The 26,400-nt window shown below is 44.7% G+C and overlaps 1 protein-coding gene across 1 annotated transcript in view; it reads left to right on the top strand.

The window, feature by feature from the left end:
* The first annotated feature begins 16,641 nt into the window (after positions 1-16,641).
* Positions 16,642-26,400, top strand: part of LOC119171881 (uncharacterized) — a 67,243-nt gene continuing 57,484 nt past the window's right edge. Inside the window, exon 1 of the mRNA XM_037422748.2 lies at positions 16,642-16,934. Within this exon, the coding sequence (XP_037278645.2) occupies positions 16,832-16,934 (103 nt within the window). The 5' untranslated portion in view covers positions 16,642-16,831. The remainder of the gene's footprint in view (positions 16,935-26,400) is intronic.

The raw sequence follows: 26,400 nt of genomic DNA, 5'->3' as shown, positions 1-26,400 counted from the left end.
AGGAAAACTGTACAGAGGTTTATTTTACATTATTTACGAGCGAGCATTTCTCGCCACATGACGAACATCTAGACAATGATGTCGTCCTACATCGTGACGATCTCGTTGAAGCCTCTCTCAGGAGCCCACTGCGGCTGGTCAAGCGTCCCTTTTCCCTACACCCTCGGATGGGGGAGTGGCTTTAGACCTCTCTGTCCAAGCACCGGACACACACCAGTGACATCTCTTTCGACGGTGCCGGCCACACCCACTCAAGTCAGCGTCTTCGACCGGGACGTGGCCACCACAGTATACTCCTCCAGCGCCAAGTTGTCTCTTCCTTTGGGTGATAATGCCGCTGCGTGCTGGGTCCCATGCTCGTAGTACAGCCGCACTACCAGGAGCACCGAAATACCCCCGCTCGCCACGCTCATTTTGCGGAGCTGATTGTGATCCATGCTGACGCCGCCACCTCTTCAAGGAGGCTGTCTCGACCGCACCCATTTTGGTCGTCTCGTTGTACCCTTTGCGGCGTCGCGACTGCATGCTCCTCGCTTCCAGACTGGCTGGACAATACCCAAATTTGGACGGCTGTCAGCAGGCCCACATCCTTTCGGCAACTTGTTTGCAAAAGCGCGAACACCCCTTTCTGCTTGACTCAAGCACCGGTCCTAACAGTGGAAAACAGGACAACGAACGTCATCTCCGATAGACGCGAGCTCAGCTCACTTGAATGCGTACACAAACTAAGTCTCGCTATCCGCGAACGCAAGTACTAACCTAGGCTAGCTTAATTATCATCCCATCAGCTTCAGCCGCAAAATGGTATTACGCAGCGTGTCCGCAACTGGAACTTATTCATTTCTTACGCTTCAACGTTTTAACCTTTTTACAATCGAACATTCTAGGTATTGTCTCTTGACTTCAAGACCGTGCACGCCAATAAACTTGCTTTTCAGCGAAGTTTCACCTTATCTGCTATGGCGTTACAGAAACAAGACCCGCATCGTAACTTGCAACTTATAGTGTTAAAGCGCCACTGAATAATAAACTAGCTGAAGGACGCGTATTTTGCTCTACGAAAAAAAAAAATCACCTAACCAGGGGCTTGAACGTACAGCGAAATAAAATCAATTAAGTCACTCTGTCGACGTAAGGGAATTTTCCTTGCAGCGCGACGTTGTATACAAATTTGATTTGTTTCGCGAAGAAGCACCATCTTCTCCCAACGCCATCGCCTTTTAAATTTTTAACGCTGAGCCCTTTTCACTGCCACTTCAAGACAGGTCTTTCCGGGTACCCGCGCACTCAATTTGATTTTAAGCAGTATAGCATTTTCTGCTGACTCACACACCGCCTTCTCACAGTTACTCTCGGCGAGACGTTCGAAAGAAAGATAAAAAAAGGAAGTAAGTATACGTAAGCTTCCTCGTAAAGCTCGTAGGTATCAAAGAGAAGGTGTGGGAGAAGGGTGTGGTGAAGGAAGGGCTTTTAAACGAACAGAGGCCATCCATGTTATTTAAAAGCTCACAGGTTACTACATTTATTTAAACATCATTCGGAAGCACGTGTCACGACTAACAAACGCTCAACAGTACACCGAATAAAGTAATGAGGAAGTGCATCATGCAGTATACATATATAGGAAAGAGAGAGAGAACAAAACAGATGCATGTCCGATTTGCTACCCATAACTATAATAAGGACGGGTAAGTAAAAAGAGAGAGACAGAGACAGACAGACAGACAGACAGACAGACAGACAGACAGACAGACAGACAGACAGACAGACAGACAGACAGACAGACAGACAGACAGACAGACAGACAGACAGACAGACAGACAGACAGAGAGAGGGGGCCGTGTACCGTGCGATGCAAGCGCACGTTAAGGAACACAAGATGGTCGGCATTTCCGAAGACCTTCGCTATGGCATCTTTTCATTCTTATATCGTGGTTATTAGGACATAAAACCCCAGGTATTATTTTTGAGCAGCACAGCTCGGCTTTAGCATCAAGTAAAAAGATAACAAATCCTTTTCGATATTTTAAAGTTAGCTTTCTTGTTACGCAGTTTGAACGACTAACGGTGGCTCGTCATTTAGCGCAAATAGCTCACAAGTGGTTTGCTTACGCAGTGACGTAGAAAATGTTGAGCCGCCTCTCTTGGTTTAAACACTCATAATATGCAAGCGCCAGCACGTTCAACTAGGAGCGCGTCTCCGCTTGAAGCGAAACAGGTGCCGCCAGTACCTGTTCAGTTATGCTGTGCAGAAAAGCGCACTTGCAAATTATGAAAAGGGTCCACAGCGAATAAGGAAAACGCTGGCAAAAGGATGAGCGTTAATTTAAGGGAGACGGCTCCTGAGCTCTGCCTGCCTCTTAGACTGCTTCTACTTACTATCGCGTATTTTGTTTTTTCTGTCATATATAAATGCACCCACCCCCCTCTCCGATTCGGGTTTTCTTCACTGCACAGCAAACGCGTCTCACCACATTACGTTATGTACGCTTTACCGCAATACTCTACTGCATTGCATCGATCTTTCATTTTGAAACCTAGCTACGCTATCCAGCAAACCGGCATTATAATAAACATTCCAAATCGGGTTGTGCCGCTGTTCAAGCGTGACGTGTGTTAATCCGACTTAATTTACTTGCAAATATACATAAGGTCTCTTTTTATAAAGCTTTCCGTGCATCTTGTTTTATCAGGACCTGACAGCATCGGTATAGTGTAAACGCAAACTGAAATGATTAGCACATTCTCCATTATTAGTTTGCTTTTTTTGCAATACAGTAAAGTATTGCAGTAAAGCCTGCATATCGTAATGCGGTGAGACATATTTGTTGTGCAGTGAAGCAAACCCAAGTCGGAGAGTGAAGGGGACGTTTATGTGTGACTTAGAACGCGCTTCCTTAGTTATAAACGTGCGCTCGGGCCATTTTCAACCAAAACACGAGCACAGAGACGTTTACGCTGGTAGGCATTCAGAGCTTTATCTAATGTGAATTTTTGTTTTGGAGTCATGGCAGCGAACTCTTACACAAGGGCCGCGAACAAATAGGACTCAATAGGAGCGTAGCCAAGGGGGATTGCGTGCTAATTTTGCGTGCGCATTTATGCATGTACACTTACAAACGTACACACGATCATACGTAAAATATAAATCTCCGCTCCCTCCATCCTCCCCGAAAAAGCATTTAGCTACGCTCCTCTGATTCTATAAGAAACCATTGCATAAACCCTGCAATTGTATTTCTTGGGCCACTGTTTAAAAAAGTCAATAAAAAATGGCGCTTACGAGTTTTTGAAATTGTGGACCACTGCGAATTTTTGTCGTTTTAAAGCGATATCAGCATCAAATTCTTTCTTTCTTTTTTTCGAGTGTAAGTGAGTAATTTCGCATGATTGTTACGACTGAGGGTGCGTTATAGTCGTGTAGATATGGTACATTCGCTTTCGGTATAATTCGCAACATTAGAAGTCGCATGCTTCAGCGCATACAATGGTTGCACTGCGACGAGGATAAATGAACGAAAATTGTATTTTGCAGCGCATGCGGATTTGTTTGTCAAGATCTTAATTTCGATCCATTCGCTACACCGAGTGTAGATATGATGTATCACTATTAGTATTAGTATTAGCAATTGTACTTAGCAGTGATGGTGATTTTGTCACAACGGACTTTTTTTCGTGCTTTCGAAAACGAGTCCGATTATGTATGGTATGATTAAAAAAAATAAATACTAGTGTAAAACGTTACACCACTGATCGAAAGTAAACCCGATTTGGAAGAAATGTTTTAACTACACCTGGCTGTCTCCTACAGCTTGCAGAAAGCAGCAAACCACGATCGAGAAATCGGATCTGTAGCAAGCCCGATCACAACCAAAAGTGACTGCGTGACATCGCTGTTGCATAGAACTGATCAAGTTCTAACATTGCGGCTGAATAAAAGTCTATTACTACTACTACATAATTCCCGGTTCATTGAAAGACATTTTGCCAAAAACTTCAATTAATTGTTTTTAGTGAACAGTACTCAAGCTGAATATTGGACAGGGAGCGAGCCATGAACGTCTTGCCCAAGCACTCCACTTAAAGGAATTATGTTCAAAATTTACTCGTACGTAGAGCTGGGAGAGCTTAGATCACGACGTCTGCGAATTTCGGTCAGCATTGTATCAGACTTGGTTATAGGCATGGAAGGAATATTTTTTCCTTCCTCCGTGGTTGTAGGGAAAGTTCTGTAGGTATGAGCCACATTGGTCGTCGAATGTTCGCATTATTGAAGCACTTGAAAAATAACTTGTGCCTACTTTGTTCGTTTCATAGCAGTACTATTTATTACCGACAAACCGACATACTCACTGCCTAGACCTTGTAAAATAAGCACGTTAGCGCCATCTGGTGAGCCAGGTGGCAGAAAGTAGAGCAGACGCCCAGCCTCCGAGAGAAGCAACAATTATATATGCGCGCCAGCTTGGAGGCCAAGCGTGGCAGTGACGGTGCAAGTCAAGAATTGCCCGCTGCGTGGCGGCACCAGCTCGCGTAGCTGCTTCTTTAGGTAAATATCGTCCGGGCTAAGCACGGTTAGAATTACCTACTCTAGGTCACCCTAGCATGGTTCATTTACTTGCTTATTATTTCTGCGATTGAAGTGAGATTATAATGCTCGGAACAGTGATAAAAATTAAATGTTAGGAACTGTGAACCGGAGTGTTCATTTGAAAAAGTGGCAATTCCTACGTGAATGAATAGGTGAATGTAAAAATCACTCTTCAAAGTTGATGCTTCCTGTAGTTCTTATCAAGTGTCGTTTGTTCTTTTAGGTTGACGCCCACAATTGATATGTCACAACAATATTGGTCTCCGCAGCAGAGGACCCCAAATTGTTTAGGCGTAATGAAATAAAAGTACCGGTAGTAGTCCTGTTGTTGTTGTTGTTGTTGTTGTTGTTGTTGTTGTTGTTGTTGTTGTTGTTGTTGTTGTTGTTGTTGTTGTTGTTGTTGTTCTTGTTGTTCTTGTTGTTTCGTCAAAAACATCTATCTTATCGTAAAGCGCTATCACCATTACAAGGGACTGCTTTTCACGCGACTGCTTCGTTTGCTAATAATGGTTTGTTGATTATTAACAAAAAAAAATAGGCAAGACAAATTTGCTTTAAAAAATCATTGAAATCAGTAAAGACAAATTTACCCCTACTTCTGCGTTCTTGTGCTTACACCTCTGGTAAGTGTATTCCCATTGAATATTTCTATAAAATACCCTCATACAAGCACGCGCACGTACATATGTGTGTGCGTGCGTGTGTGAGGGAGGGGGGAGGGGGGAGGGGTTATTCCTCCTCTGTTATTCGGCCTACATCAGCGGCAGTCTGAAAATGACACCATAGTTACATTTTAAAATGCAATTTTTCACTCACTAATAATAAAGTTGGGCAGATTCCACGTACCTTGCGAATTGAAGTTACGCAAAGCATCCGGAGGGAACCTGTGTTGCAATTAGCGAAACGTTACGAAATGACGCTTGAATTAGGCACAAACGTACGCAGAGACATATGTTGTCATAATGTTGAGCAGTCGCATATGTTTTATCGCAAATTAGGATCGTGCCTGTCTGCAAATGCGTAAACTTCACGTGGTATATTTCCAGGGCACTGAGTAATGTGAGTATTACATTACAAGTAAGAAAATGAAGCAATGTGCTGTCCTTTCGGGTTTCAGCATTTTATGTTAGTTTGCGTGTAATTATACGTCTAATTATGCTGCAATCAGTGAGTTTGAATCCTTGCACAAAAATAATTAAATATTAGGCCTCAATAGTACGTGCAGTTTGTTCCTCGGCAGTGCTCATTTCCAGCGAAGAAAAAAGATTTCCCGTGACATTGGTCCTGGAACGCAGCTCGTCGAGCTGTCGCAGAACTCATTAGTGTTTCCAGCAAAGTTATGCTCTGATATAATGTGAAAAACCAAGTTAAATGAGTGCTTTCTCTACACTAAGGAACCCTGCGGTAATGTGCACGCCGCTTTTCAAAATATTCGAAGAAACACGAGGTGCGTGACTTGCCTCCGAAGTTGTTATGTACAATTGTGCCCACCGCCACTGAAGGTGATATAGCGGGTTGTTTACACTTGCGTAACGATGCAAACAAGAACATGAGTGTTAGCAACACCAGAAGCGGTAGGCTGATAAGTAGCACTTGTGCTAGCGAAGATGATAACCCCAGACACTGCTACATATATCAATTTCAGTGCATGACACTTCACTGCAAGTGACGTTAACCCAACGTGACGTTAACCCAACGTATCATAGGAGTACAGATATGATGTTTATAAAATTGGAAAGTCGGCATTGCAACCACAATTGACGTTTAACGATGATTTGGGTCTATTTGAAATGTAGTTTCGAAACCTGGCATGGCTCTGTGGTAGGATATACTTGATCGCCACGCAGAATGCTGGGATTCCGTTCCTGCTGGGACCCTTGAAATTTAATCTTTGCAATCCTCGGGTCAATGCTGTTCCTGTCAGTTTTTTTTTTTTTTGACGCTCAAATTACCCTCAAAAAAGACGCTCACATCAACACCCTACTTGTATAAAATTGCGAATGTTTGTTCTCGCCGCTCCTGAGCAGATATAAACTATCCATCACTTGTGGCACATACCCGCCAGTAGGTATGTGCCACACGCCTGGCGGAAAAGGTTTGATGATGTACGCAACGGAATTGGGACATTATCCATGTCATGACCAGTGAGTCACGTTCATCAAACCTTTTCCTCCCCTACTAATTTTGGTTTACCCCAAGGGGGTGATGGGGACGTATGGACGGATGGATAGATGGATGGATGGATGCTCAAAGTGCCCGAAGTTTTTGATTGATTTGATTTGTGGGGTTTAACGTCTCAAAACCACCATATGATTATGAGAGACGCCGTAGTGGAGGGCTCGGGAAATTTCGACCACCTGGGGTTCTTTAACGTGCATCCAAATCTGAGTACACAGGCTTACAACATTTACGCCTCCATCGGAAATCGCAGCCGCCACAATCGGGATTTGATCCCGCGACCTGCGGGTCAGCAGCCGAGTACCTTAGCCACTAGATCACCGTGGCGGGGCGTGCCTGAAGTACGCAATGAAATGCTTTGCATTTAGAAAATCAAAGCCTATTCATGAAGTGAATGATGTTGAGTGGGGAAAGCTTCGGGGCGTTTCATCGGTAAACCGTGAATCGTCCATACGCCCGTCCCTCCATCCTCTTTAATCGTCAACTATAAGAAAACCCGTAACACCATATAATGATAGTATTTCCAAATAGATGTACACACAGCGTCATCTGGTGAGCGATTCCTAAAACTAACTAGAGGCGGCTACTACAACATACCATTTACACAAGAGGAAACGACCAACGCCCCAAAAACTTCGAGCATCGTGCAAGACACGACTGCAACCGAACGCTAGCGTCACAATGGTCAGCAGATTGCGCTTCTCTCGCCCATAATAGGAATGTTAGCCAGACTATAGACCTTTTTAACGTGGTCGCCATATTGCCTACCGAGCGGTGCCGTCCCTGGTCTGGCAACCCAGTGGAGCGTGCGAAGCTCCGCATATTTATGGAATGTATTCACATTGTAGCAGTTGCAGTCGGTGTTTTTCGTTCTCACGTGCTGCATTTCATCTCAAATGCAGCAGTATATGTATAAAATTAGTCTGTGGAACGTCCGGAGAGCTTTTCATCAGCTCGGGGTCAAATATGATCATATGCGACGGCACGAAGGTGTCGCAAGTGGTCGGTGTCGTATGTTTTCGGAGCTCTTTCTGTTGTAAAAACGTAGGAATATTTCAACCCGTTGGAGCGGGGCAAGGAAGTGCTGGCACCCTTTGAAGATACAGTGAATTTTCTTGCTGCGCTGTAATACTATTTAACTTCATTTCTTCACTCGGGGTTTGTTTGTACTGTCGCAGCGACTACCAACCGTGCGTGAGCACGCAGTTGCTATTTCTGGGCGATGACGGCATAAGTTTCATGCTCACAAACTCTTGTCTATTTTTCACTCGACCTTATTACTTGCCGAACCCTTGAACCCTTATTACTTGCTTGTTTATCGCTCAGCGGTGTGGACTAAATTGAACTGGACGCTGGTACACAAAAAGCAATGCTAAGTTTATTATTCCAGCGCTCTTTTTTTTTTTCCTTCTTAGAGTCGTGGCGTTTGATTGGATTGCGGCGGTGATAAAGTGAAGATAGTTACGCCCCTATTGAGCTCAAGCCTATGATCGGCATAAGAGCGATTTTGCGTTTATTTTTTAAAAATAATTTTGTCTACCAGTTGTACGGCTTTTGCGAAATCTTGGTTGTCGTTCGCAAAGCTAAGCAACGAAATTGACAGTTATATAATTAATAGACAGCCACAAAAATGTGGTTTTATTTCGTTTTGCTCTTAGAGAAATAGCTATGTTGTATATCATTACGCCACTTACCAGACATGGTTATTGACCACGCGAAAAATTGTCTTCCCGAGGTTGTTTTAAATACAAAGTGAGAGACTCCTCCCCCTTTTTTCTTCACGATACAACTTTCATATCGCACAGCGTGCGTGATACATCCCACCATCTTGCTTAAGTTGTATGCACTCACGACGACGTTTCCGCCACGTAATTCTCATATAAATGCAGTGAATGTTTGGGTTGCAGAAGGCCAGTGCGCAGAACAAATGAAATTTCTCGTGCTTCTTACCCCGCTGCGAAGTGATGGGTTTCTCGACCGTGTTAACACAACCACATCAACTACATTGATCACCCTGTTGAGCCGAGGTACGAGCCTAGTTGTTTTGATCAAACCTATCATACTAAAATATAATAATAAAACGAAGCTAAAACAACACAGGTGGCTACACGAGTGGTGCTTATATGTTTTGTAACTGACAGGGCTGCACTGCACCGCTTTGTGTTTGGTCGTCAATCAAACCGTGTCCGATTATCGTTTGGCCGAGTAAAAACACTGGGCATTGCGAGTATATTGCGGCACTTGCCGAAATAGAACTTGTCACGTAACACAAACGATGTGTACCACGAAGTAACCGCAAGCGCTGCGCGTTTGGTGATGCGTGCCGCATGCTATTCAGAGGGCAGCTTCTTTTTAGGGGTGAAGCTCCTTACGCCATGGGTCGTATGTCCCATGTCGCCGTACTAGTAGTAGCCAGTGTGCAACCATATACTGGCAGTAGCCGTCCATCAGTCCATCCATCCGTTCGTCCATCCGTCCGTCCGTGCGTGCATCCATGCGGAGAGCTTCGCCCCACTCGTCATTATTGACCTCGTCGATATGCTCCGGTTTTTTCAGTATGTCATGGGTCATACGTCCCGTTTCGTCGTAGTAGCCAGTTTTCAAGGTCATAAAATTGCATTACATGTCGATAAAAACGATGTCACCACATATCCATGGAGTGAATGATTTAGTGGGGCGAAGCGTCCGTCAGTCTGTCCGTCCATCCGTCAAATTCAAGGGACGCCACAAGCCATCCGTCTTCTCCAACAACACTAAAAGTTGATTTGAATACAAGACACAGTGTTTTTCACTCTTTAGTTTGATGATCGACTAGGCAGATTAACCTCCCTAGGGAGAGCTCCGCCCCAGTCGTTCTCATTCACTTCGTGGATATGCTGTGATATTTCTCTGTATTTCTTAGAACAGTTAAAGAGGCACAGTGGCTACCCGTTGACATATCGTTGGCTGGTATCGCAATAAAACAGCAGAAACCCGCAGTTCTACTTTAAATATGCTAAATTGTTCGACAACGCCACTCATCCGAGCACCAGCCAGTACACTCCGCACTGTCTGTACGCTCCAGAAAGCAGGAAGGCGTTGGTTGCGAGTTCGGTCCTCCTCACCCGATAGAATGGTCTATAAGATCCAGACGAAACGAGCTCGTTGCTTTATGTGCTGCAGAGCTATTTTTAGGGGCAAACCTCCTTAGGGTGTGGGTCGTTCTCTCCTCTGTAGTAGTAGCAGTAGTACAGAAGTAGTGCCCCGCCGCGGTGGTCTAGTGGCTAAGGTACTCGGCTACTGACCCGCAGGTCGCGGGTTCGAATCCCGGCTGCGGCGGCTGCATTTCCGATGGAGGCGGAAATGTTGTAGGCCCGTGTGCTCAGATTTGGGTGCACGTTAAAGAACCCCAGGTGGTCGAAATTTCCGGAGCCCTCCACTACGGCGTCTCTCATAATCATATGGTGGTTTTGGGACGTTAAACCCCACATATCAAATCAAATCAGTAGTAGTAGTAGTAGTAGTAGTATATACCCACCTCTAGTTTATGTATTTATCAATAGATGGCTCTGTGTGTATACGTCCATGGAAATAATATCAGTAGCTGGCGTTAGAGGTTTTCGTATATTTGACGAACGGATGGGTGGACGGACGGATGGACAGGCGGACAGACAGACAGGTAGGCAGGTGACAGACGCTTCAGCCCACTCACCATCATTCACTCCGTGGATATGCTGTGAATTTTTTTAAATGCCAAGCATTCCTTAGCGAACTTCGGCGACTTTGGGCGTATCTATCTATCAACTGTTCATCCTGCTCTTGTAGTCCATTACAGTATTCATCTGTTGGGAAATACCTTGGCTTATACATTGACAGCAACCTTTCCTGAAATAGTCATCTCGCCTATGTTTGCAAAAGACTTCGCGCTGTGTCTTGTCTATTATATAACATAAGATACAACATGCTGTTTTCAGTACGTAAGATGATAGCACACGCTTTAGGTTACAGCATACTGCGTTACGGAATAACCATTTACGGACACTGTGCTGTCCGTTGGCACAATAGAATTAACAGAATATTGCGTTCGATTTTAAAAAGTATATCTTACGACCTGAACATTAATTCTGAGAAAGACATTTTCAAAACGCTGTTTATGCCAAACTTCAATGATCTGTTAATTCAAACGGTTGTTTTAAAACATTTCTGGTCCAAAGAATTCCTGGTTCCGTATGTTACTTCTCGTTCTTTAAGGCCCAAAGTACGTTACTGGAGGCCGCGGTGTTCAACAAAGTATGGAACTAGAATACGAGCCCATTATGTATCAACCTATTTTAATGTACTTTCCCCCAGCATTTTTCGCACAAAAACAAAATACAAATTAAAGAGACTGCTACGGCGTATCTGTCTACAATTGTAATGCATGTCGTGTGTTATTTCATATACACTCATTCGCAAGCATGATGCTGCACAATTATCCAGTGTGTTACTTTGCTTAAGAAGCATTTGCTCTAATTCTTTCTTTTTTCCTTTACACCTTTTCACTTTCAATTGCTGTAGCTATTGTATAATGCTTGTAACTATTGCTTGTATGCCCTGTTGTTTCTAATCTTATATGCACGTTGTTTTTTTGTCCTATCATTCCTCTTAGGCCATAAAATACAATCTTGTAACGCGCCCGGTTTGTTTTCCTGTCTGCCAGGCTCTGCCACTCAAGCCACCAATTGGCTTTGGCAGGCCTAGTCGCATGTACTGTTTTATTTGAAGAAATAAAAGGTATTATCTATCTATCTATCTATCTATCTATCTATCTATCTATCTATCTATCTATCTATCTATCTATCTATCTATCTATCTATCTATCTATCTATCTATCCATCCATCTATCCATCTATCCATCTATCTATCTATACATCTATCTATCTATCTATCTATCTATCTATCTATCTATCTATCTATCTATCTATCTATCTATCTATCTATCTATCTATCTATCTATCTATCTATCTATCTATCTATCTATCTATCTGTCTGTCTATCTAGCCGCCTATTACTTTCAGCTCTCCTGGCCGTTTCGATAATGGTATCGATACCAAACGGTGTGACGTGACATGACTGTATAAGGAACATATTTGACTAGTCATAGCATGAAAATCATGACATGTATGTCATGAACGCCATGATTTACATTTCATGGTCCTGCAGCTCTTGCGTTGGTTTCGTTCACATGGTATGTTGCAAAACTGGTATGGTATGGCATAATTGCATGGCAAACACAAGCGACAGACCCTAACATGGAAATTATGATATGCGTGTCATGTAACAACATGACTACATGCCACGCTCATGATGCGCTCGCGGCCGTTTCGCTAGCGTCACATATGCCAAATTTGGTATTACAGTACGTGAATGGATGACGAAGGTATGTGACTGGTGCAAACATATGATAATCATGAGATGCGTGTCATGTAACAACATGACTACATACCATGCTCACTGCGCTGGCGGGCGTTTCGCTGGCTTCATTTATACCAAATATGGTATTACGGAACGTGAATGGATGACGAAAGTATGATACTGCTGCAAACATGATAAACGTGAGATGCGTGCCATGTAACAATATGACTACATGCTACGCTCATTATGCGCTCGCGGCAGTTTCGCTAGCTTCACTTGTACCAAACTCGGCATTACGTGACGCGAATAGACGATCTAGGTAATAACACAAACAAACATGATAATCACAGCATGCGTGTCATGTAACAACATGACTACATGCCACACTGATGATGCGCTCGAGGCCGTTTCGCTTGCTTCACATATGCCAAATTTGCCCCACCGTGGTGGTCTAGTGGCTAAGGTACTCGGCTGCTGACGCGCAGGTCGCGGGTTCAAATCCCGGCTGCGGCGACTGCATTTCCGGTGGAGGCGGAAATGTTGTAGGCCCGTGTGCTCAGATGTGGGTGCACGTTAAAGAACCCCAAGTGGTCGAAATTTCCGGAGCCCTCCACTACGGCGTCTCTCATAATCATGTGGTAGTTTTGGGACGTTAAACCCCACATATCGATCAATCAACATATGCCAAATTTGGTATTACGTGACGTGAATAGATGACGAAGGTAAACGACACATCCAGACATGATAATCATGACACGGAAGTCATACACAGCATCATTTGCCTCCACCTCGTAACGTCGTGCTGATTTTAAAGTGACATATATCAACTTTTCACATTCGTACTCCGCATATCTTCGATTTCCACTGTACGTGGGATCTGCCAACTTTTTGTATGGATGAAAGCTATAACTGAAACCGACGCATGGGGTAAGCTCGCCACCTTGGTGTGTGTTTGGCGGTGACGAAATTTCACATACTCATACTATATACGCGCCGAATGAGACGGATGCTTTTAGAAACGACGCGTTGAAGGAGCTAATCCTGGATGCCGTGGTCGCGATGCACAGACACATTCAGGTATTCATTTTTACCAACAACTACCCGTGAGTGAAATTGCCTATCACCCGATGCTGTACAGTGTCCAACAGTTGATTTATTTCTACATGCTCTCAATAAACACTAACAGTTTTTTGTACAGTCATGCAGTCCAGAGTTACGCAATGCTTCCATTTTTTAGTACGTTTCAGTCAGCAAAGCTATGTCACTGTTGTAACGTTTTTCTTTGGTTTTTTTGTAAATTAATATAAAATTGTTGAATTGTAACCACTCTCAGTATGCTGTGTGATGTCAATTATGTTTTTTGTAGTAAACATTTCTGTCCATTTCTGCTAAGACCTGGTAAACAGGTCAGCAGTACGTAATAAATAAAATAATAAATAAATTACTGCACTTTAGCAAGAACGCTGACAGGACTGTGGTAGATATAAAATGCGTCTTTTTTAAGGGCTGAAATGATGTGACCATCGCACAGAAGGTAGCTTGCCCTGCATCTGTTGCTGCGGGTCCAGAGGTCATGAGTTCGGCTGCCGATGACGAAACTTTTTTTAGGAGCGAAGCTCCTAAAAAAGTTTTGTCATAGGCAGCCGAACCGTCACCAGTTACTTCACCTTGTCCCGCGTCAGGCGTAACCAGCAGTATCTCCCGAACAGTATAATAGATGGCGCTGTCTCATAGAAGTACATGCAAACTGCAGTTGAGTGAGGATATTCTAGATGGCACTCGACCGCTGCTGTCCGAGTGGCTGCTGCGCGGGCTGTGCCTGGGTGCGCGGGGAACGAGCGCCTCTCTCAGTCTCCTGGATCGTCGCCGTACGTTTCGGATCGTTCATGGGGCATGGAAGAATAAATCATTCGTATAACTTCAGTCGTGAGGCACTGAACGGGGTGCTTTCTCTACCATGACCGCAAAGCACTCGCGAAGACTGGAAGGTGGGCGAGAACAGGATAGGAGTACAGGAGAGGGTTGCGAACGGCTGGGCTGGGCGCATCTGGCTGGCATTGATAAAATAGAGGAGGCATTGGTCTGAAAGACAAATGTTTTTCGGTCGTGTTTCCTCAATCGTATCGCTTTGCAACATAACTTTCACTTTGTTTCCCATGTGACGAGGAGTACCTGTATACCAAAAAAACTTCAACGCCTCTTTGAAATAATGACAATAGGAAAGAAAAAAAGAAACAACATTGCAACTTCGTTTGGTCTTCTGGTTACTCTGACCCAGTTTACCTTGTCGCAGCACAGAAACCGGTGTGCCCCCCTCATCTTACTTAAGGAATTGCTACTTTGTATATCACAGAGTTTGATTTCAGGTATTTAATAACTCAGTGCAGTACGCTCCTGCATGTACCAAAGCTTTTCAGAAATCATCGCTTCTCTGGAGCGAAACGACTTTATCAAACCACAACGTTGAATTGTATAATGGCTCACGCACACACAACAAAATGCACTCCACAATTACATCAGATCTCGACAACCAATAGTTGTGCTTTCTAAAAACTTGCTTCTAGCGAACTATAGACATTTTTTTAAGGTTAACGGTTATTTTTGTCCCCGTTTATGTTATTCGGTCACTTTTTTTTCATTCCTCCCACATTAATTTCCTAATCTCTTCCCTCGTACAGAAAAAGTACACAGGCTTTGGGCTCCTCCATGTGGCACTTGTCAACCTGCCCCCTCCGTATTTCCCATGTGCCCCTGTAGGTTTGTGTACTCAAATTTAATAATAATAATAATAATAATAATAATAATAATAATAATAATAATAATAATAATAATAATAATAATAATAATAATAATAATAATAATAATAATAATAATAATAATAATAATAATAATAATAATAATAATAATAATAAGTAATTCAACAATTTCACCCCACTGAACCATGATTCATAGTCATGTCATTGTCCGCTTTCTCGCCTCCACTAAACCATTTGTTTCCGTTCACGAGTTCGCGCATCACACCGGGTGTGTTAAGCAAGCCCTTGAACCCCCGGCGACCCCTCGTTTATGGGCGGAATGAATCGACAGGCAGGTGCGTCGGCCACGCAAGGCGAGTTCGCTTCTCGTCGCCGACGTTCTGCCAGGCTGCGAGGAGGAAACTCGGTGGGCAAGGCCGCCAGCGGGAACCTTCTTCGCGAGGAAGTGGCTCGTCAATGCAACAGCCAAAGGGGTGGAAGCAGTGGCCGAAGGGAAATTTCTCCCTGAAGACAAGCAACTACGATAGAGAGAAAAAAAAATGCAGATTGGTTGCTGCCCGCTGTGCGCCGGCGAGGGTCTGCCTTGCCCATCGGATTAACAGCCGTCTGGGTGGAACAGCCCGGTTCGGTTCCTACACGCTCGACGTCGGACGAGGTGTTCGCTATGCAGTCCTGTTTTTGAGGTAGCCTGGGTGCTCTCTGTGCGCTGCTTGGGGTGAGGAGTAAGTCACGTTCGGTGGCGTTTGATTATGGCCAATGCGGAGAAGGTGCAGTGCCGTTGACGCCGAAAAGAGCGACGTTGCTTAGTGGTGTACTGAGAGTAATGATGTGCTGCAGAGGTGCACAATAGCACAAAAACGAGAAAAAAAAAACCACAATGCAGACATTGACACAGCAAAGAGTAAAATGGTGCAGGTAGTAGCACAGACAGTAGCGGGCCGACCACAACGAGGCTTCCGGTACAACTTGTGTATGCATACGTGTTCTTGAAAAAATCTTTTTAAAGCTGGACATCAATAGAAAGAGAAAAAAAATGTTCGAGCGGATGGGCTGCTCCAACTGGTTTCGGGTGTAGCTTTTATTTGTGCATATTTGACAGTCTGTGCAATAAAGCTACTGCTATAAGTATAGACGAAACACAGGGCGGAGAGCGCTTGGGTCGAATAAACAGACGTTCTCTTTCGCTGATGGTTTTTCCCTCATCGTGATTGGCTAAAATATTTCCTAAGAGAAAATTTTTACCTTAAGATGTTTTTGGGAATACGGGACCTGGATCATTGTTACCCTGCAGCTGAATGGCATTACGTATGCCAGTCCATGAAATACTCTTCACATGCTTGACTCCACATGCATGAAATTCCGGCGACATCCTTTCTCTATGAAATATAAATAAATAAATGTGTGTGTTTGGCATCCCAGCCACGCTATAAAAAAAACTATATCCCACGCTCACATGCAGACAGCTTTACCAAATAACTTCGTGATAGGAAATTGAGCATATGTGTTTTCCCGCCCCTCGCTCATTTAATCCTCCCATCCCTCGAAAGAAAGAAGGCGATCGCCGAGGTAAGAAACGGCAGCGCGCCGTTCCCTCCTCTTCTTCGGGAGCAAAACCTGTTTGGAATGCCGTAGCGTCAGAAGGGGCCGACCGTCGCAAACGCTGTACGGTCAGGTCCTCCGCCCTTACGTCCCCCCTCCCCCCTCAGGCCCCCTCACCCTCTTACCGTCTTGGCCGGCGGGGCCGCGAGGACCGACGCCGCCGCGGGAAGCCCAAGAAGCGAGAGCCAAAGAACGATAATGCCGCGCGAGTTCGGCTGGCCCAGCCGTCGTCGGGTCCCATGGAGACCGCCGAGACACCGTCGCCACCAAGCCTGACGCGTTCGTGGCCGCGCCCTGGTTCGAGCCGTGCGGTGCAGGACCGCAGTGCGTTACCATGAGGATTACGTCGTTCGCCGGCGGGTGCATCGCCGCGCTGGCCGTGGCGTGGCACCTGGTCGTCGTCTGCGGAGCGAGCGCCGCTGGCGCTGGGAGCCCAGGTGAGCAGGTTTCCGCCTCTTGCTTCCGAGCAGCGGTGCTGCCGTGGCCCGTCCCCCCCTCCTCGGGTCGCCCCTGGGAATGCAGACGTGAGCCGCGCGAAATGGCCGGCGCTGACCGCTGGTCGCTTCTCGGCGCAGGGGTGTCAGGACGCCGATGTCCCTCCCGGTCGGTCATTTGGTGTCACGCCGTGCGTCACGAGCTCGCGCATTTGCCCGATGGACGTCTCAGTAACAGGAGTGTTGCTTGCGTCATCGGTGCCAAGAACTGAAGGAGATGCCAGGACTTCCCCAATGGCGAAAAAAAAAAAAAACAACAACGATGCATTTAAAGCGCGAAATTGGACTAGTTGGGACTTCTTCAGTGACATTTACCAGCGCGAGAAGGAAAATTTGAAGATGGGACAGAGAACAAAATATAGGACAGTAGAACGCTCCATGGTTTCTATCCAACGCTCCTTCTGTTTTGCCTTTTCTTCTCTGCCCATATTTAAGCATCTTAACGCACTGGAAAATGCCGCGTTAACAATGAAGAATAGAAAGTGTTCAACGCAATGCACGTTTAACAGGAAATAGCTCCCAAGAAGCAAAATGCTTTCCCGAAATGTAAACGATCAGATAACTTCAAGGGCTATTCTAATGCATTATAATGCACCTATTTCGGACTATTTTGTCTAGCGCGTTCCAATTTCTAAAAGTCCGCTAGGTTGCGTTGCCCACATTGTATATCTCTTACAAAGATGAACCCCATTTTAGCATCGTTATACGTTGCTGTCACTTTGGCATTGATGTTATGCAATCGCAAATAAACTATAGTTTTGCCGTCAGTTCGATTGCGTGGGACATCGTATCGCAATTAAAGTGGAACAGAACCAATAACCACGGATTACAACATCTTTTATAAATCGCCGCTTCAAGGGCATGCAAGGATCCAAATAAGCGAAGCAGGACAGACCAAATGGCAACGTGGCTACTGAAATGGAAGTGACGAAATCGACCCTGTGGGACCTTTAAGCTGTAACCAGCGCCCTTGAAAGCCTTGATCGAAAAGTTGCAAATGCAAGGATGTGTCTTCCTAAACTACTATATTTTGAGGACTGGTGACCGACCAACAAATGTCAGCTTTTTGTATAGAATTACAAAACCATGCCAACTAAAGCTGTAAGCTTCATTAAGCACTGCCGCTGTAGGATACGAATCATCTAGTCAAAGTTTGCTCACAGTTGCCGTGTGCCTTATGAAATTGAGCTCAAATATATTTCTTTATTTATCGCCGTGTGGTTCTTTCTTTCTTTCTTTGTTTGTTTCTTTCTTCCTTTCTTTCTTCTTTCTTGCTTCTTCCTTCCTTTCTTTCTTTCTTTCTTTCTTTCTTCTTTCTTTATTTATTTCTTTCTTTTTTCTTTCTTTCTTTCTTTTTTTCTTTCTTCAGTGCCTTGATAAGCAAAGTCAAGTGCACCTCACCGTATACGGCCAAAGTACGTCTGAGTTGTTGTGATAGTCAACGACCAGAAATTAAAAAGAGAAAGTCGCTTGAGACAAACAGCACTTCCTTTACACGCCGTTGCTACCTTAAGGATGGGCAAACGCATAAGTTGCCTCCATCGAGGAAAGCTAGCGTTTACACACTTACTTTGCCCTTGACCGTAAGCATGCTTCTCGCCAAAGGACTGGCGTTTGTGACGCATACTAAGGGTATTCCTAATTGATTTTGTCATTGTAGAAGGGAGTCTATAATGTGGCTATACATGTCTTGAACTCATGTCACGTTGCAAAAATGTTACGAAGCAAGTGATGCCAATTTAAAGCATAGACGCGGAATCTTGGGGCGGAAAAATGAAATGCGTTTGTCGTGAAGCTGCTGGACCGAAAAGCGATGAAGAAAAAATGCCAAGAGGGACATTGCAACTAACATTTCATTATTGATGTGTGAAAGAAATGGTACACTTTCTTTTTTGTTCGTAAGTTTTGTTTGTCATTTACAGGTAGCCTCACTAGTGAAACGTCCAATATGGGGTGTCACTGTTGTGCACTCTTACAAATGTTTCATGCGTAAGAACGATGTGTGAATATGGATCACAATGAAGAAAGCAGTGAAATATAAATCAAATACACAAATGCGTGTGGCTGGATTTCGCATTTCTTGGGCAATCTAGCTGATTCAGAATTGCGATACAAGTGAATCAAGGGTTAAAATTGACCGTGAACTTGGTGTTTCTTCCACGGCGGTGCACACTAAAAAAATTATGCATCTTCAGGTAATTTGCACCATATGTAATATAATAATAATTATAATCAAAATGAACTTTATGTTTCATCATCCTGCTTTGCTCCAGGTTCTTTGCAATAGCCTCTTTTGGTGCATGAGCAAACTTCCTAATTACAAATGCAATCATACTATTCCCCGATTTATGGTAATAAACACATAACCTTCCCATTGCAGACAGAGTAAACATACTAATAGACAGTCACTTTTCTACCATATTAATCCACCCATCAAGGTTTTTAAATGTAGAAGGTCGGGCGCCATCATCGTTCGCAAGATTATGATTGGGCTAGTCCAACTTAATATTCCAGCAAACGACAGATGCGACGTATACGTAACCAAGCAGCAGACTGGACGTTACCTTTAACTGTAGACTTCTGAAAAATTCGCTCGCAGATCACGTCATATATTAAAATGCCATGGGGATGTTTTCATTTTTGTAATTGATGCTGTATTACCATACATTCTGTTAAATAAAAACCAGTTAGCATATGTGGGGAGTGCTAAAATCGTAAATTTACAACGGCTCACGTTGTCACTTAGAGCGCTAGAAAATCGATAAGCTGCAAGTGTAACTATTACATGAATGCCCATCTGAAAATTCGAAACCCCAGACGAAATTATTAGGTCCTCGTCACATGAAAGCCACCTAACCAGTAGCTACTGGCAAGCCTAGTGTTCATCATAACTCCGGTTATTGCAATGAAACAATGCTACATATAACGTCTATTGAGCAAAAAAAGGGTGCGCGTTTAATTTGAAGTAGTTGCATAGCGAGAGTATACATAACCGCAGCGGGGTGTCGTCGTACGACTCACACTAGCTCTGTACGTAGAGCGCAACGATACAAGCACGGGTTCCTATGTACAGCTAACGTCTAATGCTTACGAACCACGACACACACGAAAAAACTAATTATTCACGCTGATTTAACATAAAGCTTTGTCATTCAGGTTTTCAGTCTGTTAAAAAACACGTTACCAACAAATATCTGTGCTGTTGGACCGAATACAATCACAAATTACCGGGAAAATCAAATTTTTCGCAGACCTAATGGTCTTTAGGGCACTGAAGCTAACTGTACATTTTGCATGCACACCTTTGTCACAGGCCTGGCTTACTGGTGTTGAACCATCCACGTTTCGATTAAGAGCAGTGTGCAAGCAAGTGTGAGCATTGTTCGTGATTTGTGTGTGCGTGTGTGCGTATGTGCGTGTGGGTGTATGTGTGTGTGCGTGTATGTGTGGGTGCGTGTGCGTGCGTGTGGGTGTATGCGTGGGTGCGTGCGCGTGTGCGTGTGGGTGTATGCGTGGGTGCGTGTCTGTGCGCGTGTGCGTGCGCGTGTGCGTGCGCGTGTGCGTGCGCGTGTGTGTGCGCGTGTGTGCGTGTGTGTGCGTGCGCGTGTGTGTGCGTGTGTGTGCGTGTGCGTGCGCGTGTGCGTGCGTGTGCGTGTGTGTGCGCGTGTGTGCGTGTGCGTGTGTGCGTGCGTGTGTGCGCGTGTGTGAAACGAAACAAACAAAATCAAATGTCCATGCTGACGCTCTTATCCATACATGACTTCATGTTCCCAGGCTGCTTCTATTCCCAGATTCATGAACACGCTTAACGCGACATGCATCTTCTTTGCCATTGTCTGCCTCCGTTGGGGTAGAACCCATGTTGCCTGAATCTCTACGTAGTATTTATAAATGTTCATTATGTGATAGGAATGTCCCGTTCATCTTCGAGATTGAGGGAACGTTTTCCCTCTCATTAGCCACTTTTTGAGAAATCAAAAGGATAAGAGCACCGCAATAAAACATGGTACATGGACGGACGCAGGCGCACACGCATACAAACACACACACACACACACACACACACACACACACACACACACACACACACACACACACACACACACACACACACACACACACACACACACACACACACACACACACACACACACACACACACACAGCAACCCCTCCAATACAAGCGAAGTTATTTACGCCCGTATCACTGTCATCAGCTCCAGGACCTTGGCGATTACACAAAAAAACTGGAAGTAGAACAAAAAATGGCAGATCCTATACGTACATTGGGAATCGATAGTATGCGAAGCACAAGTGAGGAAGGTTGATATGCCTCTCTAAAATCAGCACAATGTTACGAGGTGGAGGTAAATGATGCCGTACATGACTTACGTGTCATGATTATCATGTTTGGATGTGTTGTTTCCCTTCGTCATCTATTCAGATCACGTGATACCAAATTTAATATATGTGGAGCTAGCGAAACGGCCGTGAGCACGCCATGAGCGTTGTATATTGTCATTTTATAAAATGCCACACTTGTCAGCATTATCATATTTGCACCATTCAAATACTTTCGTCATCCATTGACGTCACGTAACACCAAATTTGGTATATGTGGAGTTAGCAAAACGGTCGCGAGCGCACCATGAAGGGCTCAATATACTCCAATGTAGCGTTGACGCGCGCGCACGCTGGACACAGCGACGCTACATTAGCGAAACGCGAGCACTCTGACGCCTGGCGCGACCGGCGCCATCAGCGTCCGTCGGCACGGCCCGACGTCAACCAACGCGAAATGCGACATGCTGCATTTCACGCTGATGCGTTACCAAGACAACATCTGCGTTTCCCTCTTTTCATGACGGAGGGACGCCGGACGCGCTGAAACGCGCATGCGTCAAAGGAACGCTACACGACGCGCGCCTGCGAGTACATGGCAGGACCGGTGCCTGGCGTGGCAACGCCGGCGTGACCCGACGAAATGAACGCCGGCGAGCACGCGCACCGCATCACGTCGAAATGTATTGCCACCTTGACTGTGGTATATAGTCATGTTCTCACATGACACGCATCTCATGATTATCATGTTTGCACCAGTTACATACCTTTGTCATCCATTCACGTACTGTAATACCAAATTTGGTACATGTGACGCTAGCGAAATGGCCGCGAGCACATCATGAGCATGTCATGTAGTCATGTTGTAACATGCACGCATGTCATGAGTTTTATGTTAGGGTGTGTCGCTTGTGTTCGGCACGCAGTCATGTCATACCATACCAGTTTTGTAACATACCATGTGAACGAAACCACCGCAAGAGCTGCAGGACCATGAAATGTAAATCATGACATTCATGGCATACACGTCATGATTTTCATGTTTTGACAAGTCGGATACGTTCTTGGTAGAGTCATGTTATGCGATACCAAGTTTGGTAGCGGTACCATTATTGAAACGGCCAGGAGAGCTTAAAGTCGTAGGCGGATAGATAGATAGATAGATAGATAGATAGATAGATAGATAGATAGATAGATAGATAGATAGATAGATAGATAGATAGATAGATAGATAGATAGATAGATAGATAGATAGATAGATAGATACATAGATAGATAGATACATAGATACATAGATAGATAGATACATAGATACATAGATAGATAGATACATAGATACATAGATAGATAGATAGATACATAGATAGATAGATAGATAGATACATAGATACATAGATACATAGATAGATACATAGATACATAGATAGATAGATAGATAGATAGATAGATAGATAGATAGATAGATAGATAGATAGATAGATAGATAGATAGATAGATAGATAGATAGATAGATAGATAGATAGATAGATAGATAGATAGATACGCTCAAAGTCGCCGAAGTTCGCTAAGAAATGAAAAGCGATGTTCACGCAGCTGTTATGCTAATATTGTCGAGAATTTTGCCAGTTGTGTTCCCGTTTTGTCACTTATTGTACAACCACTTCTTTGAAGCGAGGTGAGGAGGGGACAGGCTTACTCTCTCCCTATAATACGTAAGAAAACTGCCAGTTAGACAGGTAACTGCTACATTACTGCTTCTCTCACCGCGGAGACCAGTTGAAACGGGACGAGACGTGTCGCGAGGAAGATATAAGACGGCGGGGGGACAAAGAGCCGGGTTACGTCGACGCTAAGCGATGACCCGCGACCGTCACCGACGAGGGGCCGCAAGGGGAAACATCAATGTGCGTCCCGTTCACGCTTGGCGTGACGCGTTCGCGCGCCTCACCGGATGCACTTACTTCCCCCCTTGTCCGTCTTGCGCAACCGACAGACTCTCGCTGGTTGGCTGCAAACCCTACGAGCACTACAGGCAGAAGACGCGTACAGAGAGAGAGAGAGAGGGGGGGGAGAGGGGGAGGGTGATCGACGAGTGACAATGAGGTTAACATTCATGAGTCCAGTTTGCTACCCTGCAATGAAGTAAGGGAAATGAAAAACCACAATTTCTCTATACGAAATTCCCCGCATGTCTACAACGAAGCCCATAGTTCTATTTGTCAAGAAATACAACGGCGGGTTCATGACCCTGCACACGGCTGCTACACGAGATTACAAAACCAGGATCTTTATTTATGTACCTATTGGGTAAAGGTGTGACTTGGTTGGGGCTATTTGATTCTCATAGAGCAGTCCAAAGTGCGTGCTTCTTTACTTTCGTGTGATGGGCATGCAGTCGTCGATGTGTACCGCAATTGTAACAATTTTCAACGTCTGCAGTTCCGGTTAAAAACAATAGGCTTTCGTGATAGCAACATCTATACTCAGGTAATGATACGAAATAGAGGTCACAAGAACAACGGGAGCATGCGTTCGAGGGGAGTTATAGTAGAAAATGATAAGAGCAGTAAATTAATCAGTTGTCGATGTGCGTAACAAACGTTTAAAATATTAGTACATAAGAGAAAGCAGCGAAAACATGGAAATAGAATCTTCCCAGGTGTGGGTAGCTTTGCGAGATAAAATGGTGAGCTAACATTTATGCTATATTATGATGCAGTAACACATTAACAGCATTCGAGGCTATGAAGCCATTTGATCTACAAATATTCACTTGTTGTAAAGACCACACGACTGAAGGCTGGTGATTACCGAGGTTACGCTGCTCGAACCAGGCTAATCTGAGCAGTGTGAAGGGAACTAGCATGAGAAGTCTGAAGGAAACTTGCTGAAATATGCAAGTAGTCACTTTGCCAGAGAACTTGCCAAAATATATAGTTAACTACTTCAGTGTGCTCCGTCTTTCTTTGATATTTTTCGCACACACGTGTAGCCTTTGCGCAGACTATTGCGCACAAGCATGAAAGTTCACTTATAACTTCGGTCATAATGACATTTTTCACCACAAATCGCACGCAGTCATCTGAATATATGCAGAAGGGCACAAATATGTAGTTTAAGGAAACTTTGGTTAAGCCAACTGGACATGAAATTTTACTACCACAATGGTTCTTCGTGCACGCCTTGAGGCATGATTTGTTCATTGGGCGTGGCCTCGTTTCGTGGCAACTAAATATGTGACGGTGGCGACGATAAGTCACAAAAGTCTTAAAGTGTGTTTAGAAAAAGTGGGTAGCGATTTAGAGTACCAGGTACTCTACTATGGAAGAGCATAAGGCTGTCCTATGGGCCTCACACTTGATGGGCCGTTAATATGTATGTAGACATAACGTAACGCAGCTTTGAAACAAAAGTGAGTGCACGAATCAATTAAATACCAAGTGGCTCTCCAACGTGATGCGTTCAAGCACACGAGCGGTTACATGTTTCATCTCTATCTGAATGCAGCCGCTACCACCTAGAATTGAACCCACGACCTCATTCTCACCGTGGAGGCAGCATTTGCCCAACTGTAGATTTGTATTTTAGATAAAAAGGGCCTTAAGCTTATCGCGGAAAAAAAAAAAACGTCTATGGGTGCGCATTAAGAATAGCGAGCATTGTTTCCGTCCTAATTGAGAAGTTAATCTTGAGAAACTCCCTTTATCATAACGAGACGAGCTCAGTTGTATCGCCAACTCACTGCGTTCCTGCTGTTTAGCGAGCACATTGTCGAAAAGACGAGTTCTCACCTTGATACGAGCAAGCAAACTATAGCGAGAGTTCCCACGACAGTATCGGCTGCATTTTGTTTCTGTTTTCTAACGCTTGGATTGGGAGCTACCTTTAGGTGAACAAAGCAAAAGGAAGCAAGTGGAAAGGTATGTCGTTCTCTCAAAAAGTGACTGCGAAGAGAAGCGGTGTCGGAATGGGGCACAACAAGATCCGTGTATATACGACTCCCGTTCAGAACGGTGAAGGCACAATACTGCACAATTTTCGCGGAGGGAAAAAAAAATTATGCGCATGCTTACGCAATAGGCACACACGCTCTGACTGAAAGGAAGAGAAGGAAGTGCGCCGAACGTCACCTTCTTCATCTCGCGTGACCGTTTCTGCGGTATGACAGAGGAGTAGGCGTGAGCAGGCCCGCTTCACTCCCTCTATACAGGCCAACCCTCGAGGCACAACCAGACGGGTGTTTGATGTTGCTATCCACGCTCGCAAGCGCAAAAGTCGCGCTCCGCTGCGCGCACGGAATATGGAGATGGGCTCGCTGGCGGGGGAGCCATCAGGTCTTCCTCGGACGCTCCTATACACGGAAAGGCTTAGTCAGCGGGACGCGGCAACGGTGCATCCCGAGATCCGAGACAAGCGAGGAAGGAAGTGAGGACCGATGGGAAATTGTCGCGCGTTGGATTCAGAGGTAGATGCGTCATGTGAAACTGTTGCTGTACAGTGGGTCACCTACCTGCATAATAAGAAAACAAAAGAGTATGAGTTACTTTTCGGTCAGTCATGAGCCACCGCGTATGTGACTCCTCATAAAGAGACAGGTTAACTCCATTTTGGGCACCATGACTCTCCGAGCAGAGGGTAACGATCTCAATAATGATATATTCACCATAATGACGTCACCACTATGCCTCCTCAGACGTGTGACTGTTGCACTCCTTCAAAGCGTATTCGCTTACCTGGCTTCCCACTATTTTTTTTACCTAACGTCCTGGCGCCGTTATAGCTGCTATGGAAGCAAACACATGCAGAGTGCCACTTTCTAGGAAGAAAAAGAAAGAGTTCTTTCATATTTTCTTGCGAGTCCTGGATCGCCACGCATATGACTCTCTTTAAAGAGTCACCGTAATTCTCTTTTAGGTCTCACGACTCTACGACGAGAGTTTGATGATTTCTTAGGCTAATTTACATGCCTCCTTGAAGGAAGTCATTGCGTTGGACTTTTTTTTTTTCTTACAGTGTGGCATTCTGCATGTGTTTGCTTCACCAGCAGCTATGGCTGAAACGTCACATT

This window comes from Rhipicephalus microplus, chromosome 4 (assembly GCF_043290135.1).
Source record: "Rhipicephalus microplus isolate Deutch F79 chromosome 4, USDA_Rmic, whole genome shotgun sequence".
NCBI lineage: Eukaryota > Metazoa > Arthropoda > Arachnida > Ixodida > Ixodidae > Rhipicephalus > Rhipicephalus microplus.
The sequence above is the reverse complement of the archived record's forward strand: the minus strand, read 5'-3'. Positions and strand labels throughout refer to the sequence as shown.